The sequence below is a fragment of the Balearica regulorum genome, chromosome 14 (genome assembly GCF_011004875.1).
Source record: "Balearica regulorum gibbericeps isolate bBalReg1 chromosome 14, bBalReg1.pri, whole genome shotgun sequence".
Lineage (NCBI taxonomy): Eukaryota > Metazoa > Chordata > Aves > Gruiformes > Gruidae > Balearica > Balearica regulorum.
The window spans coordinates 16,812,109-16,827,959 of record NC_046197.1 but is presented as its reverse complement, the minus strand read 5'-3'; the positions used below and the strand labels follow the sequence as shown (position 1 = coordinate 16,827,959).

Sequence of the window (15,851 nt, the reverse complement as noted above, 5' to 3'; positions counted from 1 at the left end):
CAAGGGACGATAATGGAGTTAGTGAGAAGTAACATGGCAAGTACGCAAGCTCCTTTCAAAGGCAGAAAATGCCACCAGTAATACTGTGTGAGGTGACACGAAGCAACCAGCTCGGCTTACCTTTGGCAGGCTAACGGGAGTCCTCGGCTTTGTTCTGGGATTCTTTATCAGTTGCCTTTGATCCAGAGGAAGCAAATGATATTTCATGGCCTCGATAAGGAAGTCTTTACAGGTGTTGTTATTCTTGATTAAAGCTTCTTCTTCAACTGTCTGAGAATCCACACACACATATGGAAGATGATTTAAACTGAAGTACTTGGTACTACACAAGGAGCTTTGTAGAAAGCACATGACACCTGGAATTTCTCTTCCAAAGTACCAACATTAAAAAAAAAATGCAGAAGACAGACACAGACATCCAATGCCTCCCAAACACATGCAGTAACACCCAAGCTCCTCACTTCCCTCCAGTATCACTCAAGAGTAACAGTGCTCCCTCTATTTTACCACTCTCCACCAGACACTTAATGTCTCAGGAGAGAATTCACCAGGAGCCTGGGTACAAAATAAGTGATTTCTTTTATTTGAGTCAAATTTTTTAAGGAGAGACAATATCTTTTACTCAATCAGAAAATATAGTTGAGAGGGAAAAAAAAATACATGATGGGCTCATCTTGTGAATATCAATTTTATTTCAATTGTATTGATTATTTTTTTTCTTTTAGACACATGATGAAAGCACAGTCATCAAAAAGTCCATATGCCAACCCCTTCCTTTGGGGATTCTCAGCTCATTATCGAGGCCCAGATCCCAGGAATTAACTTGTTGAGAACAGTCGCCAAGTCAGACAGCATCTCACCTGCCAGTGACACAGACCTGTCTTTATATGCAGAACACGTCTTAAGCTAAAATGATCGCACGTGACATGTTTTCACCATGCTAAATTTACCTGTGCGTTAGGGAAAAAAACTGCACAAGCTTATAACACCACCACCTGGGTATTTTCAGGGTGAAAAATCCCAAGATTTTAACTTCTAAATGCTTCCACCAAGAGGAGCAGGAGCTTTGCTCTCGGCACCGCCTGGCAGAGCACAGGTCACAATTACCAGAAGGTTTCTGCACACAAACATTGATTTCAGAGTCCACCCAGTTTTTCCTTTTATTCCTCTGTTTACAGACTCGGCGACATGCCAAATTATCCACCTCAGACACAAACAGCCAAGCCATTGATTAAGGAGCTACCAGCAGCTTAAGTGCAAGTATTAATTACTTATTTGCAGACTAACCTGTACAAGATAATCTCTCGGCAAAAGGGGCAGGCGAACGTGCTCCATCAGTTTAGCCATGTGCTCTAAGCGAGATTCCTTCTCATAATTTATCCAAGAAATAACTGCTTCAAAGACCTACACAGATAAAGTACAATTAAATGGAGAAGAGAGAACAGGCTTGCACAGTCACCTACCCAGAACCAGAAGCATTGTGATTTTACAGTATTGAAGGAAGGAGATGCAAGATGTCTAGCAAACAGATGAAAAAGTCATGACTGTGCACAGAGCACAAGTGCCACAGTAGCCAGAGGTGAGCTGACCGTGCATATTAAGAAGCAATTTCACATCTAGATGTGCTGTATCAGTCTCAAAGCTAAGCATGTGTCCAGGACAATCATATACCTCTTGGACATTAGTACTGGAAGGCAGCCAGGAAACTTAATTAGCCTGCTGACATTTGCACTGGACATTATTCATGAAATCAGCCACAACGATTACTCCTGATAACAGAGATCTCCCCTCCCAAAGGAGTCTGGCCACACACTAAGTCACTATGTTCACCATCATGTTTAATCACTGCACCAGTTCCCCCTCCCTCAAAACCAAGAAGTCTTCAGGACAAGTTCACCACGCGCACAGGAAAACCCCTGTCCGCGGCCACGCACACATTTCACCGCTAAAAATACCCAGATACTTCTGCAGGGAAACAAGGGCATGCTGGCCTTCTGGTCTGAACCAAAATCTAGTTTTACTCCCAGATCCAACCGGTTCAGATAAGCATCCAAACTTCGACTCCGTGACGAAATGGGCACAAACAACCCCGTGCAGCAGGAGCCACGCAGAGTCCTGCGCGATGAACAGATGCAGGCAGAAGCATCCTACATGGGCTCCTGGCATGAATATACATGTGCTTATATAACTGTCAGCCACACTCCTCCCAGAAGAAAGGCCTAAAAAGGTCTCACCGGGAGTGGGAAAGGCTTCCTGAAACACCCAGCAAGGCAAGGAGAAGGGCTGGTGCAGTCTCGGATGCTGCACAGCAGCATCTGCATCCTTGCAGTGGAGTTTCCCCACAGAGTCAGAATTAAATTCTGACCCTTAACTCCCATCTCTAAAGGCAAAATTCCCCAAGTGCTCTTGCTACCCAGTTACTGGTGAGGGGCTGAGCACAGCCATCCCGTGCTTCCCCCAAAAGGCATCGCTGGCCCTTCGCCCCAGCACACTTGGCACACGTCCTTGGTTTCAACTTCCCTCCAGGGTCACCAAATGGTCAGGCCAATTTGCACAGATATTTTTTTCCGTCATTTCACCCCTCCCATCACTCCCCAAGAAACCATGTCATTTGGTCCAAGGTCACTAATTGGACACAATTAACCAGAACCGAGGGCACCACCTCTTGGTCCCCAATTGTTGCTGGCAAATATATCTGCAGGAGGCACTGGCAGACGCACCCTCCCATCAAGGAGAGGCAGAGCACAAAGGGGTTTCCTCATCTTAGGCTAAACTGTATACTTTAAAAAAAAAAAAAAGCAGTAAAGAACCAGCCTCATTTCCTATGCCAACAAATGCTCTTGCTGAACTGTTTGGAATTCAGGACACTGTGATGAGGATTTAAGCAATGCAATGGGGAGCCGTGTAATCAAACCCCAGCAGACGCAGAGGAAAATAACTACTGCAGAACCTTTAAGTATTTTAAAATTAAAATAAACAAATAATTTCACTGTGGCTACAAGGCATTTAAAGTAGAAACTAGGTTGCTGTGAGATTTTTTAATTGCAAATGAGCATGGAAGGAGCATAAAGCAAATGTTTAGCCAACAAACATGCTTTCCATTAACCTCTTCTGCACAAATGCTGAGCTACAGAACAGGTCACAGAACTGGGACATACCCAGCTACAGACCAGATGACAGTGAAAAAGTCTTAAAGGAAGGCAAAGCAAACATGCATGAGGAATAAACTGCTTCCTCGGTGCTGGAGGCTACTCCTGAGTTAGGCATACACTGACGCTATCCTGCTGTGCCTACTCTAAAAATAACAGAAATTTTTAAAAAATGAGATTCTGGCACCTTCCATTGGCTCTGATTCCTAATTTTATCAGAAGGCGGGGGGGGATCTTAATCCAAGACAGCAGCATCTCTATTTAAAGGCCACATCTGTTTCCAGTACTGCCATGCCCTCCCTCCACATGCTGTGCCCACTGCGGACCCCCAGCAGGTGCTGCCGCTCCCCCAGGAGATGGGTTTTTCCAGCCATGCACGACCTGCTGCCAGGGTGTGCTGAAACGAAGCAGTTACCCACACAGCTTTATTTAGAGCAAGGGCACGGGCTGAGTTAGCGGCTGGCACCTGCCTGGCTGCAGGAGCAGTCCCGAGCTTGGGAAAAGCAGATTTCCCACCCTAGGGAATAGAAAGGTAAAAGTCTGGAAGATCCCCTATCTGCACACTACCTAAGCTAAGAGCAAGCCCAGATGTTTTCCCAGTCTCTTCAGCCAAAAATCCAGTTGTTAGATGCTCCCAGAAGTGAGGACCAAACTGTGCATCAGCTTCTACTGCATGGTAGCAGCATGAGACGATGAGTCGATTACTAGGCTCTGCATAAAATTCCCAATCCAAAAATCCCAACCCTCTTAAAAATTTCTTTTGTCACTGTTCTGAGTTGGCAGGAATCACTTCTCCAGGGCTGGAAGCTCCTCCATTTCATACATCATTAGTAAATACGAATAAAGATAATTTTGTATACTTTTTCCTTGTTTATGTACACTTATGTATGTTTTATGTTACACCTCTATGTTGTAATTAAAGAGCCAATTAGGTCAAGTACAGAAAGCATTGATAAAACTCTCTTCAAAGTACTCAGCTATAGCAACAAGCACAGGCAGAGACCAAAATAAACCTTTGCCCTAAGCCAAATGGGCCTGTGCAACTGCAGAGGCTGGACACAGCAAGGGGGAGAGGGAGAGAAAGGAGGAGAATCTTTGAATAAAGGAGAAACGTTATCACCATTTTACAATTAAAACAAATTTCTGTGGTAGCAGATAATTTTCGTAGTCCTGATGGCCTAGGGATATAAGCGTGCCACGCTTTGTGGAGATAAAGAATATATTTTATTAGGCCAATTGGTATTAGTTGGGGGGTGGCAGAGGAAGGGGAGAACACCCACGCCTGGTCCCGTAGCATCACAGGGGCAATACCTCCCTCCCTGGCCTTGCTAACTCCTGGCCCCGGAAGGACCCAGCTGTACCGCTGCCCATCGACCCCCAGCTGGAAACGTGCTGCACATGCAAGGGCACAGCGAGAAGAGGAACCTCTCAGGAAATCTGGGTGCGATAACTTAGCTCTCAGGTGTTAAGTATTTGCCTACTGACTACATCTTATTGCTTAAAAATAGTTATCTATCCATCACGTGCACATGCACACACATAGATATATAGGTACAGATACATACAAAAGTGTATGTCACATTAGCAGATAGGAAGAACAAAGGTCAGGAAAACTGCTTGTCTGTCATGAAGCTAATACAAAACAGCAGCCTACTGGTCCCTCCTCAATTTTCAGCACTTCTTTAGACTCCAGCACGTATTTCACATTTATGTTCCAATCTCTCCCTCTCTCCTGTTATTCATATCTGTTGTTCTGAACGTGCAGCTTATGCTTACATTTCCTTCCACTGCCTTGCATTCTCAACTTTTACAATCAGCTAAAGAAATACTGGGTTTGATTGTGTAAAGCTCAGATGAGGGAAGGAGTACTTTGATTTCTCTGGGCACAAGGCCAATAAAAGCTTTTTAACAATGCTGCACAGGACTGGAAAAATGGGTTACTAAACTTGCACTTCCCTTTGCAGGCTGTGTGGCTCATGCAAAGCAAATCCGCTGCGAGTTTATCCGGTTTGTTTTTTTCCCCTTTTTGGCCCTGCCTGTGCAGCAGGGAGCAGCACCCCGTTGGGACGCCCACGCTGGCCCCACGCCTGTGGAAACGCGCTCCCCAAGCCTCCGAGTTTGCTGGCTGGGATCTGAATGAAGCATCATTATGTTCACACCTCGCGTGGTGCGGGTTTTCTGGAGAGCTTCACCGTCCGTATGGGCCCAAGTACACGCGGGTCCGCAGCCTGGAGGGGCCGAGCAGGACGGTGCACACACCTGGATGTGCAGCCTGACCAGCTCAGAACAGACCGGCAGCCCCAAGCACAGCCAGCTCCAGCCTCATCCCACCAAAACGCAGGCATTCAACAGAGGTCCTGAAGTTACAAGCCACGTAATCATAGAATCATAGAATAGGTTGGGTTGGAAGGGACCTCAAAGATCATCTAGTTCCAACCCCCTGCCACGGGCAGGGACACCCTCCACTAGCCCAGGTTGCCCAAAGCCCCATCCAACCTGGCCTTGAACACTTCCAGCGATCCAGGGGTATCCACAGCTTCTCTGGGCAACCTGTGCCAGGGCCTCACCACCCTCACAGTAAAGAATTTCTTTCTAACTTCTAATCTAAATCGACCTTCCTTCAGCTTGAACCCATTACCCCTTCTCCTGTCACTACACTCCCTGATAAACAGTCCCTCTCCATCTTTCCTGTAGGTCCCCTTCAGATACTGGTAAGCTGCAATTAGATCTCCCTGGAGCCTTCTCTTCTCCAGGCTGAACAATCCCAACTCTCTCAGCCTGTCCTCATAGCAGAGGTGCTCCAGCCCTCTGATCAGCTTTGTGGCCTCCTCTGGACTCTCTCCAACAGCTCCATGTCTCTCCTGTACTGGGGCCCCCAGAGCTGGACGCAGTACTGCAGGTGGGGTCTCACAAGAGCGGAGTAGAGGGGCAGGATCACCTCCCTCGACCTGCTGGTCACGCTGCTTTTGATGCAGCCCAGGACACGGTTGGCTTTCTGGGCTGCAAGCGCACACTGCCAGCTCATGTTGAGCTTCTCATCAATCAATACCCCCAAGTCCTTCTCCTCATGGCTGGAATACTCAAGCTCTCCTGTAGTGTCCCACAAGTGTTCATCTTCCTCCAGCGGCAATTTGGAGGTGAGCTGAAGGACTCGAGACACATACCTCTCCCCAGAAACCTGCTGCAGGTCATGCAAGAAGCCCACACCAGAGAAAGGGGCTGGACCTGGCGTTCACCAAGTACCGTAACCACTGCTCACCCTCCTTCCCAGGACTACAGACCACACAAGATGTGCTGAACATTTCAACCACAAAACAACATCAACCAGCACCGTTTTTCCCGCACCTTCCATTGAAAACACTGATGATGCTAGAAAAATGTTTCTTTCCTTCTTTTTGGTTGCAGGCCTCCTTTACTTATTCTGTCCAATGTGCAACAGAAGCCAATACTCCTCCCTGGCCTAATGAAATTCACCTTTTTTTGAAGTTTTATGTCAGGTAATACAAGCTTTACACCAACAGCAGACAGGAGAGTCCTAGTTTTCCAGAGAGGGAAGAAGGTATTCGGTTCTGTCCCCAAGGGCTTTTGGAAGAGATATGGATCTGAGATTCATTACTTCCTACAAAGAACAACCAAGTGAAGGCCGTTTTTATGTGGTTTTAGGATTCACATTATTTTTAATTTTCTTTTTCCACATGAGCTCTGTTGCAAAATGGCCCCTGAAGAGCATAACAGGAGAACAGTTCCCAATGCAAGATTTAGAAACATTCCAGCAGTCTTACATTCACTGTTGCTATATAATTTACTGTACCTTTTCTTCAGAGGAGACTGTGAGCTTGTCACTTGATATTAAACTGCAAACCTGGTCCAGACTAAGGCTAAGAAATTCTTCTCCTAGCATCACCTCAGGAAAGTGCTGCTCTGTTCAACAAATGAAAAGGGGGAACAGAAAATTATAATGAAATCCATGCTTTAAGTCAATTAAAGGACTACAGCATTCAGAGAACTGTTATTATTACAGCTCAGAGCACCCAAGAAACAACACGGCGGAGCATAAACAGAAAATAGTCTCAGAGCAGGTTAAAGAAATTTGATTTTATTTCAAGTAACACAAGCCTCGTGAGACCCTTTCATTAATGACACTAAATGGGAACTTAACTTTCTGCAAAGCCACTAAGTACCTTCCAGTGGCAAATACGATTAGCAGTGGCAACTGAGAAAAGTGTCGATGCCTTTCTAAAGTAAATAATCTGGCCACCTCGAGATTCTGTTCTTGCCCACTTCAACAACCTGGACAGACTCTGATCTGCTCAGCACCTGGATGACAGACTCCAGCAAGGGTTCCTGATATTTGTAGGTATTCAAAGGAAAGTTCATCTTTAACACGAATCAGCCAAAGAGTCAGTTTGGTGCATATGCTCAGCAGCAAATAGTGAGGGATCCCAGGGCATCCAGGTGAATCTGTAGGTGCGAGGGGGGGATTCTCATTCCATGTATATAAATGGAAGAAAAGAAGGAAAGCTGACCCCACTTTTAAATTCTTTTCCCAAATTTAACCTTTCCCCTGCTCCAAACCCTCAGAACCCATCCTCCCCAGCAGCCTTGCCTCTTTTCATTTAAGTCGGCAACTGCACAAATTTCTTTTCCTCCCTTTTTGCCTCCAAATCCCTCCATGCTGTAACTTGGGAGCCATTTGAAAACAAAATACACATCACTACTTATAGTCCCAAACTGGAAGAATTATGACTTATTGCAATACAGGTCCAAAAAGGATCATCAAATCTGTCAAGCTTTCCATCTAGCCAAACGGCACAAGGAAAGAATTACTTTCAGTGGTCAAAACTGTTGTTAGGCAGTTGCAGACAATTTTAGTTTTGCAAGCATTTTTTACATATAGATGCCAATTTAATCTCACCTGCCATTTGCTGAGTCACATTTATCTTTGGTTGAAATATGGAAGCATGAATCTCAGCAGCTCTCTTCAAGCCCTAATCCCTTTTGCTTTGAGAAGCTCAGGCTCACGTATCCAAAGAGCTCCCTGCGCAGCCAGATCTGCCTCTAGTTTTCACCTCTGCAAAGAACTTTGCCTGCCAAAAAAGCAGCACTCCAGGGACACAAGCTGGCATAACTTCCAGAGAGGAGCTCCTTGGAGATCGCACCTGAACAACTCCTCACCAACGCTGGTGCTGTAGAGGGCACTTGGGCTTCCCCAGCCACGGACCCTACATGGTCTAATTGGGAGCAAAACACCACAGCTAAGCCAAAGGCTCTGACTAAAAATAGCAGTATCTGGATAGAGCTTAATACTCTGTTATGCTGGAAGTCATATGTAAGATCTAATGAACTCTTCTGGCCTTAAATACTTGAGAAGCAGGAAGTGCTCCCCAGACAGTAATCTGGATGCACTCTGACTTCTGGACACAATCTCCTATTCATTCTGGACTGGCATCTGGCAGTAGAAAGACATTTGATCTCTTGTTATTAGTTGGAAGCAAGTAAAAATATTTACTGATTTTAATAAAGTAACTTGTGCTTGCATCAAGAAGGCTCCTCCACCTCCTAAAGTTATCCATTGGCCAGAACTAAGCATTTCCCCAGAAACTGAGCTCATGCACGCATGGACTCTTGAGCTTGGGGACTTCTGTCTTGGTTTAACGCTGTTACACAAACAACACGGTGAAAAGAATTTTAATGGCATTTTTATTAATGGAGTTCCATTAACATTACATGGGCTGTTGTACTAACTGGGACTTATGAAGGCCAATAAAACAACAAAGCAGACTTTCTGATTGCCAAACAACCAAATAAATATACAGTGAATGCACTGCTTGTTGAGTTAAAGATTAAACAGGGCCTGGAAGCAAGGATAATGAGATATTACAAGCAAGTCTTTATACGATTAACCATTCCTTCCAGGGTACCTTTTCCTCTAGGGGATAACACAGCCAGAGCAGCTGAAAAGGTTTTACTTTTATTTGCAGGAGAATAAGGGAGGAATTGGTGAGCACATTTCTATTCCACTGAGCCTTCTTATGGTCCAATTAAGGACAAAATCATACCAAGGAAAATGTGGCAGGACAGAGCAGGTGCTCTGGGAGACAGCAGGTGTATTTTTCCCTATATAAATAGACAGAAGAACAGAAAAACAAACTCAGTAGAGAAAACTACCAGCTTCTCCCAGGCAGAGGTCAAGGGCAACTCTGCTGGAGGAGACTGGAAAGTGCTGGGGAGTTAAGAGCATGGGGCCGCTTGGAATAGCTTTACATTTACAACACAGTGGAGGAATGCTGAAAGCCATTGCCCGCACCTACTTATTGCAACCAAACACATCCACTCTCAAGGAAACAAGAGTCTATCCGCCCTTGGGGTAAGTCACCATTGCTCCACAGATCAGAGGCTCAAACCGCACGACAATTTTAGCTGAGTGTTCCCTCTCCCACCCACAAGATTTAGTTTCGCCTGGTGATATTTATTCCTAGAACGCACAACTCCCCAGCGTTGCTACTGCTCTCAAAGGGCAGCATACATGGGGAGGACAGCAGTATGCCAACACTGTGCTGCTGAGCAGGCAGCCAAAGAGCTTACCAGGAACATACTGAGGAACTCTTTTGCGGGCTGGGATCCAGAGGATCAGGGGGTTTTACCTCCTTAGGTGTTCCCCTGTGACCAAGCCACATTTCACAATTTGCGGCATCACAGAAAGTTACAACTCTACAACCCCATACAGAATTCCCTTCCCTGTTCTAACACTAGAAGTATGAAGAGACCAACCAGGATGTGCTGATCTTGCTCAACCCACGAATTGTACTTGGCAGCAGGTTTAATTCGACAATCGGACGACCCTTCCCTCACCTGCGTAGGCGTTTGCCTGCTGCAGCAGTTCGGCACATGCGTGCACATCGGCAAAAGCTCGGATTCCAAGGCAGTTCGTGGGATGCAGCTGGGACTGAAGAAAGTCACAGCAGTTTTTTCTAACGTCCATCAATTGCAATAAACTAGCAGCTGGCAACAAAACCTGCAAAGGCAAGAAAGGGGAATTAGAGTTAGCAACAAAGGACATTTGATTCACAGCTTGCATAAATTAGATGTAATTCCCCTTCAGACAGGGACACATCCTTGTGTGGTACAAGAAGGAAGGTTAAAATTTTAGCACTATCTGTACACAGAAGATCCACCTCTGTGCTCTAAGACATAGAAACAGCAATCCCATGCTGGGCTAGGGGCAGAGCTCTTCTCCCCCAAAAGACCTCAAAGCAGGTAAGGGGAGGACAAAACTCAAGCAACCACGGATGCACATGAATTTCTAGCTTTGCTGCAGGTAGGCCCTGCACACAGATTTATTTTATTTTTTTCCCCTGAAGAGCTTTATATTATTTATAAGCATTACCATCACATTCAAAGCCCATAGCAGCCCAGCACTCCTCAAAACCTGAAACTTTCTTTGTTTCCAACAAAACCATATTGGCTTGTGAGCAGGGTGCCCAAACCACCATGGTAGAGGAGGAGTTCACAGCAAGCTCAAGCAGGTTTTGGTGATAGCAAGGTTCTTGGGAAAGATGGGGCCAACTGTTCAAATCGATGACCTTCATTTTCACCACCACAAAATGCTGTGGACACTTCACCGCTGTGGTTTGTGACTGCATCTGGAAATGAGTTACTGCTTTATATCTACAAAACTAAGTGCAGAAAAGGGAGACAGAATTGGATCAGGAACGTGACATCTGCTGGAAAGACCACCTTTGAGGCCAGTGAGCAGGACGGGAAGTAGAAAATAAAGTCAGTCGGGATGTTACAGCTCATGACATCAGCTACTTCCTTTCTTATGTCGTACAGCAACTGCAGACGTGTCTCACCCCAGCTCTTCCATAGCTCTGACTGCTTCACACATGTCCTTCCAACCAGGCATCTGTGCTCACCATCTGAGCACAGATTTCCGGAAAATTATTTCCGACTCAAAAAAACCCAGTGGCTGTTAAACAAAACAAGCAGGTCAACAGCACCTACCTCCCTGGATCTCAATGGCAGGGAAGGGAAAAAGATGTTCCCTCCCTGACCCTGCTGCCTGCGCCCACAACCCCATTCCACATCAGGGCAGGACACTCACAACCTGCCCCAGGTCTTTTCTAAGCCACTGATGCATTGCAGCTCCAGCCCAGCCGTACAGTGTCCGACAGGTGCCAAGTAGCCACCCCAACAGGCAACAATAAAAAAAAAAAAGAAATCAATTAACCCAGGAGCCCATTTTGGCCCAAGCCTCTTGATGCCAGGAGGAGATTAGTTTGTAGTTTTGACTAAATCAAGATAGCAGTGCTCTTGCATTTTTGAAATCTAGCTGTGAACTACTTCCTATCTAGCTGAACTATCTCCTTACATCAGCAGAAAGGCAAGCACCTGACTTGCATAAGGGCTGTCAGTAAAGTAGCCAGACTCTCTGCAAACCACCTCTGGCCATACACCAGCCAGAGCTTCCCCCATGCACCCCCATCCATCCAGCAGAACTGCCTGCAAATCCAGGTGGGCTGCTTACCTCGAGTGTTTTGGGATACTGCCTCTAGAACAGAGGCTACTCACTACCATCGCTAATACCCACATGCAATACAGCTCCCTGGACATCCTAGCACTGCTCTTACAGCATTGTGCTGGCGTGACAGGGCAGCGTAGAAGGAGCTTTATGCTACTGCAGTTATTGGGAAAGGGGTATTATCATATAATACTTTTCAGAAGTAGGCTATAAGTAGCCTATCAAAAGATGAGTGGATTTTCCCTTTCTTATTTCCCAGCTGAACATTTCGCCACTCATCTTGTTTTTACCAGGGAAGGCGAAAAGCAAGCAAAGGATATCCGCTAGCACAAAGTCTGTTTCCTTTAGAAATAACAAGAGGAAATGCCCTGCCTAAACATGCAGCAGGACCAAACTGCAACCCCATTAACATACAGGGAAGTTACTCACTTGGGTCTGGATTTGGCTCTTAATATTTGAACTCAACCAATGTGAACAATTTACAGAGAGCTGGCTCCTCTACCAGATCAACCTCCATACCAAATCCCAATCATCTTTTGAAACTATGTCAAAATTCTCTGCTATTACTACCGAGACTGACTTCTTCGCTAAATAAATTATGTCCAGAACCTCATCTGTAGGGGGGTGTGTGTATATTTATGTATACACCTATAACCATCTACTTCACCAGCTGTGCTCTCTCGCTCGGCAGACTCTGTACCAATCTCAGGCTTTACAGAGCATTGCCCGTGCAATTAAATATTTTTATAAACTTTTCATGTCTCTGAACTAGAAACATCTTTCAGCCAAACGCATTGCTATAAGGTTCGCTCAATAGGCAGGGCATTAACGCTGGACTTCAGAGACTGGGGTTAGTTCCCTGCTTTGCCACAGCCTTCCAGGCAGCCTTGGCCAAGAGTTAATCTACCCCATTCCTCCTCCGCAAAACTGGGAGAGGAGCATTTCCCCAAGGCAGGGGATATGTTAAAGCTTATAAGCTGCTTTCATAACTTAGTCAAATTGGAAGCCAAATAAGGGTGCTGGCTGTAATCCTCAGCAGCACATCTAGGGCCACAGCTGGGACCACACATCTGCCCAAACAGGGAGACGGCTCCCAAGCACCTTTGCAGGGGAATCCACGAAATAAGCAGATTTTGTGTTTGCAAGGCTGGTTAAATACTTGGGTTTAACCGAGCAGCTCTAAACTGCACAAGTAATGGAGATAAAACTACACTACTGTAATGTGGCCTCTCAGTGCAAGGCAGGCAATTAGGCTTTATCACTCCCCAACTGCTACCAGGCAGTGCTGAGGGTGAACAATGTGCTTCTACTTAAATGCTCCACCTGGGGTGAAATAGCCAAGTCAGTGGCGTGTGCAGCAGGATCAGAGAGCCACAAAACCTCTGCAGGAGCAGGCATGACAAGGAGAATGGATTATAGAGGTGAGAGACAAAACAGGGAGCAGCTGGCAATTTCCCTCCTGAGATACTTTCTCCAACTTCACTGCACAGAGCAGACAGACCGTCCTTTGGTAAGCAGTGGGATAAAAATGCAGAGACACATCCATCAGACACAGCATAGTCCCCTGGTGCCACATCCACAAGTTTCTCCTCACCTTTCTGTTAGGCCAACCCAATCTGAAAGACTTTCCATAGGCGTAGGACAGGCCCCCATCCCAACAGCTGTAACGCCCCAGAGAAGTCACCCCTGCTCTTGACTAGGACCCTCCAGCAGCCCAGGAGGGCGATGTACGGCAAGTGGCTTTTGCTCTGGGGAGGAAGATAGCCCTGAATTGTTGCATCTCCTAAAGCTGAGCTGAAAGGCTCTCTGCCTCACCCTGGGCTTGCACCTACCATAGCTGCAGCTTTTGGAGTGAAGAGGGGGAAGGGAGATGAACTGACCCACTTATCACCCCTTTATCATCAAAGCTGCATCTGCCACAGATACTCTCCTTCCTTGTTGTGAACTCCTGTCCCTAGGGAAAGCTGAGGTGCAGAAACACACTTCTGAAAAGGAAGTGCTACAACTTCTAGCAAAGCTTTTTTCCTCCTTTCTCAAGCCACTTTTTTATTATAATTACGTCTGCAAAGCTGACAGTTTCAATATCTATTTCCTCCAGACAGCTGACTTCAGATTTGGTTCTTTCTATATGAGACATATCTTGAACTGTGGTAGTATACAAGGACATCACACACGTGTATGCTGCACCTCATTCGTAAGTATTTAATTGTGAAATCAGGTTAATCAGGACTTTTCTCAGGGAATCATTACAACCCTAATGGTAATGACTTTCTTAATTGGGAGGGTAATTCTCACGCTGCCAGCAAGTAATTAAGTGCCACCAGTAAGGACGGGTGCCACATGCTGAAGAGGGACTTATTCACTGCCTACAGCCAGAGGTCCAGGTGTCTTCACAGGACCACCTAAGAGAACGAGAGGCCTCCTCCCAAACCTCCTCTTCATTCAGCTCTGCTCAAGGGTGTCATGGTGAGCCTCTTCTCCATCGCTGGACTGTGCTCCTATCACTCTTCACCAAGCTGGCAGGTTTGAAATGAGTGTTGGAAAGCAAGCAGCAATGCAGCCAGTTCAGCTGCAAAATCAGGACCTAACTGAAAAATTCAAGGAATTGATATGTTAAAACAGCCAGCTACTCCATACAGGCAGGGAGCAGCAGGCCCTGCGCTCTGTTTGACACATGCATATGGTTTCCATTGAAGCCAGCCAGCTGCACATGAGCATCTGTGACCTTCCCCCAGCCACTCTAGTTTTCCGCACTTACAGAAACTGCATGGCAAAAAGTTTATTCCAAATAAATTTATCAAGCTCCACCCTCAAATGCATGAGATCTTTTTGTCATGCATATGAGTCTTTACAACCAACCTTGATGTGGAGTGCAACAAAAGAGGAACAACAGAAGGCAGCCAGGACAGAAATCCCAGGATGGATTTTCCTGAGACTACAACATGACTGCAATGAAGACAGAAGTTCTTCCCCTGCTCCGTGCCTTCCAAACAAGTGGGAGGTTAAAATCCCAAGTGTGTGTTCAGAAGCAAAACACTGCTTGGCACAGAAGCCTATCATCCATCATCGCTGAGCCTTCCTACTCCTGCATCTGTATTGCCTTGAAATATCACTCTAAAAATGAGGTTCCAATGCATAAAGCAGGATCGCATTTGTTGGGGCAATTCTCACCCATATACCCACAAGAGAGTTAGGTGAGAGTATTTGCTACCACATGGGCTCAGCGCTCTCCCTCATGGAGCTAGGGTGGACTGAAATTCCCCTTCACCCGCACGCTTGGGATATACTGTTGCGGAGGAATTGCATGAACTCCCCAGTAATTCACTACATAGATGATGACTGGAGCTGACTGTACAGACTCAACCCCTTGTACACACATCCTTCCTTACTTTAAAAAAAACACCAAAAAAACAACACTTTGTGCAATGAAATGACAATCAGCTACAAAAATAGATGCTTAGGAAAACAGAGCCTCACTTCCTGAACACCATAGCAGGTCTATAAAAGCAAAAAGACACAGGTTTCCATTAGAAAAGAAACAATGAAAAGACTGTAAAAAGGCTTGTTGCTGTGAAGTGCTGGGCACCGCTCAGCACTTGAGCCACTTGGGAGCACTCACTCCTGCACTCCCATGTTACCTTTTTCTCATTTCAGTTCTGCTCTCATTTTATTTTGCTCACTGACAAGAACTTGTTTTTTCATTTATTCACATGTTTCGGTAGCTTGGCTGCATCTGTTCAGCTAACGCCATTTAGCAATCATCTTCTCTTGTATTTTCCACAGTGAAATTACCTGTCACCTACACCCAGAAAACGCTTTTTTCAGCTGCTGAGGAAGTCTGGAAAACTGCATGTCAAACTGCACAAAAACCCTTTAAACTGCACCCTCACCCTGCTAGAAAATTAGAGCTCATGGCACAGCAATAGGAGACTGCAGGAGATAGCTGCTGGGAAAAGAAAAGGTCTCACCACGCTCAAAGCAAGACAGGGAAGGAACGTTGCAGAGCAGCTCTACGGAGGCAGCATCCTTCCAGCTGGCTGACACAGAGCTGGGCAGCAGGAGGGCACGACAATGGAAGGGACCAAACCTGCTCACTTCTTCCTAAGATTGACATTGCCAATCCAAACCAGAGACTGCAAGGAGCCTAATGTTTTTTTTGTTGTTGTTTGCCTTCACTGATG

The 15,851-nt window shown here is 45.9% G+C and overlaps 1 protein-coding gene across 5 annotated transcripts in view; it reads right to left on the bottom strand.

Annotated features, from left to right (window-relative positions):
* The window catches only part of KLHL3 (kelch like family member 3), a 51,182-nt gene that overhangs the window by 12,068 nt on the left and 23,263 nt on the right, over positions 1-15,851 (bottom strand). For all 5 annotated transcript variants that reach the window (XM_075766306.1, XM_075766303.1, XM_075766304.1 and 2 more), the window contains exons 5-8: positions 10,002-10,164; positions 6,961-7,070; positions 1,288-1,404; positions 121-270 (exon numbers count right to left, since the gene is read on the bottom strand). In XM_075766306.1, coding sequence (XP_075622421.1) covers positions 121-270; positions 1,288-1,404; positions 6,961-7,070; positions 10,002-10,164 — 540 coding nt within the window. The remainder of the gene's footprint in view (positions 1-120; positions 271-1,287; positions 1,405-6,960; positions 7,071-10,001; positions 10,165-15,851) is intronic.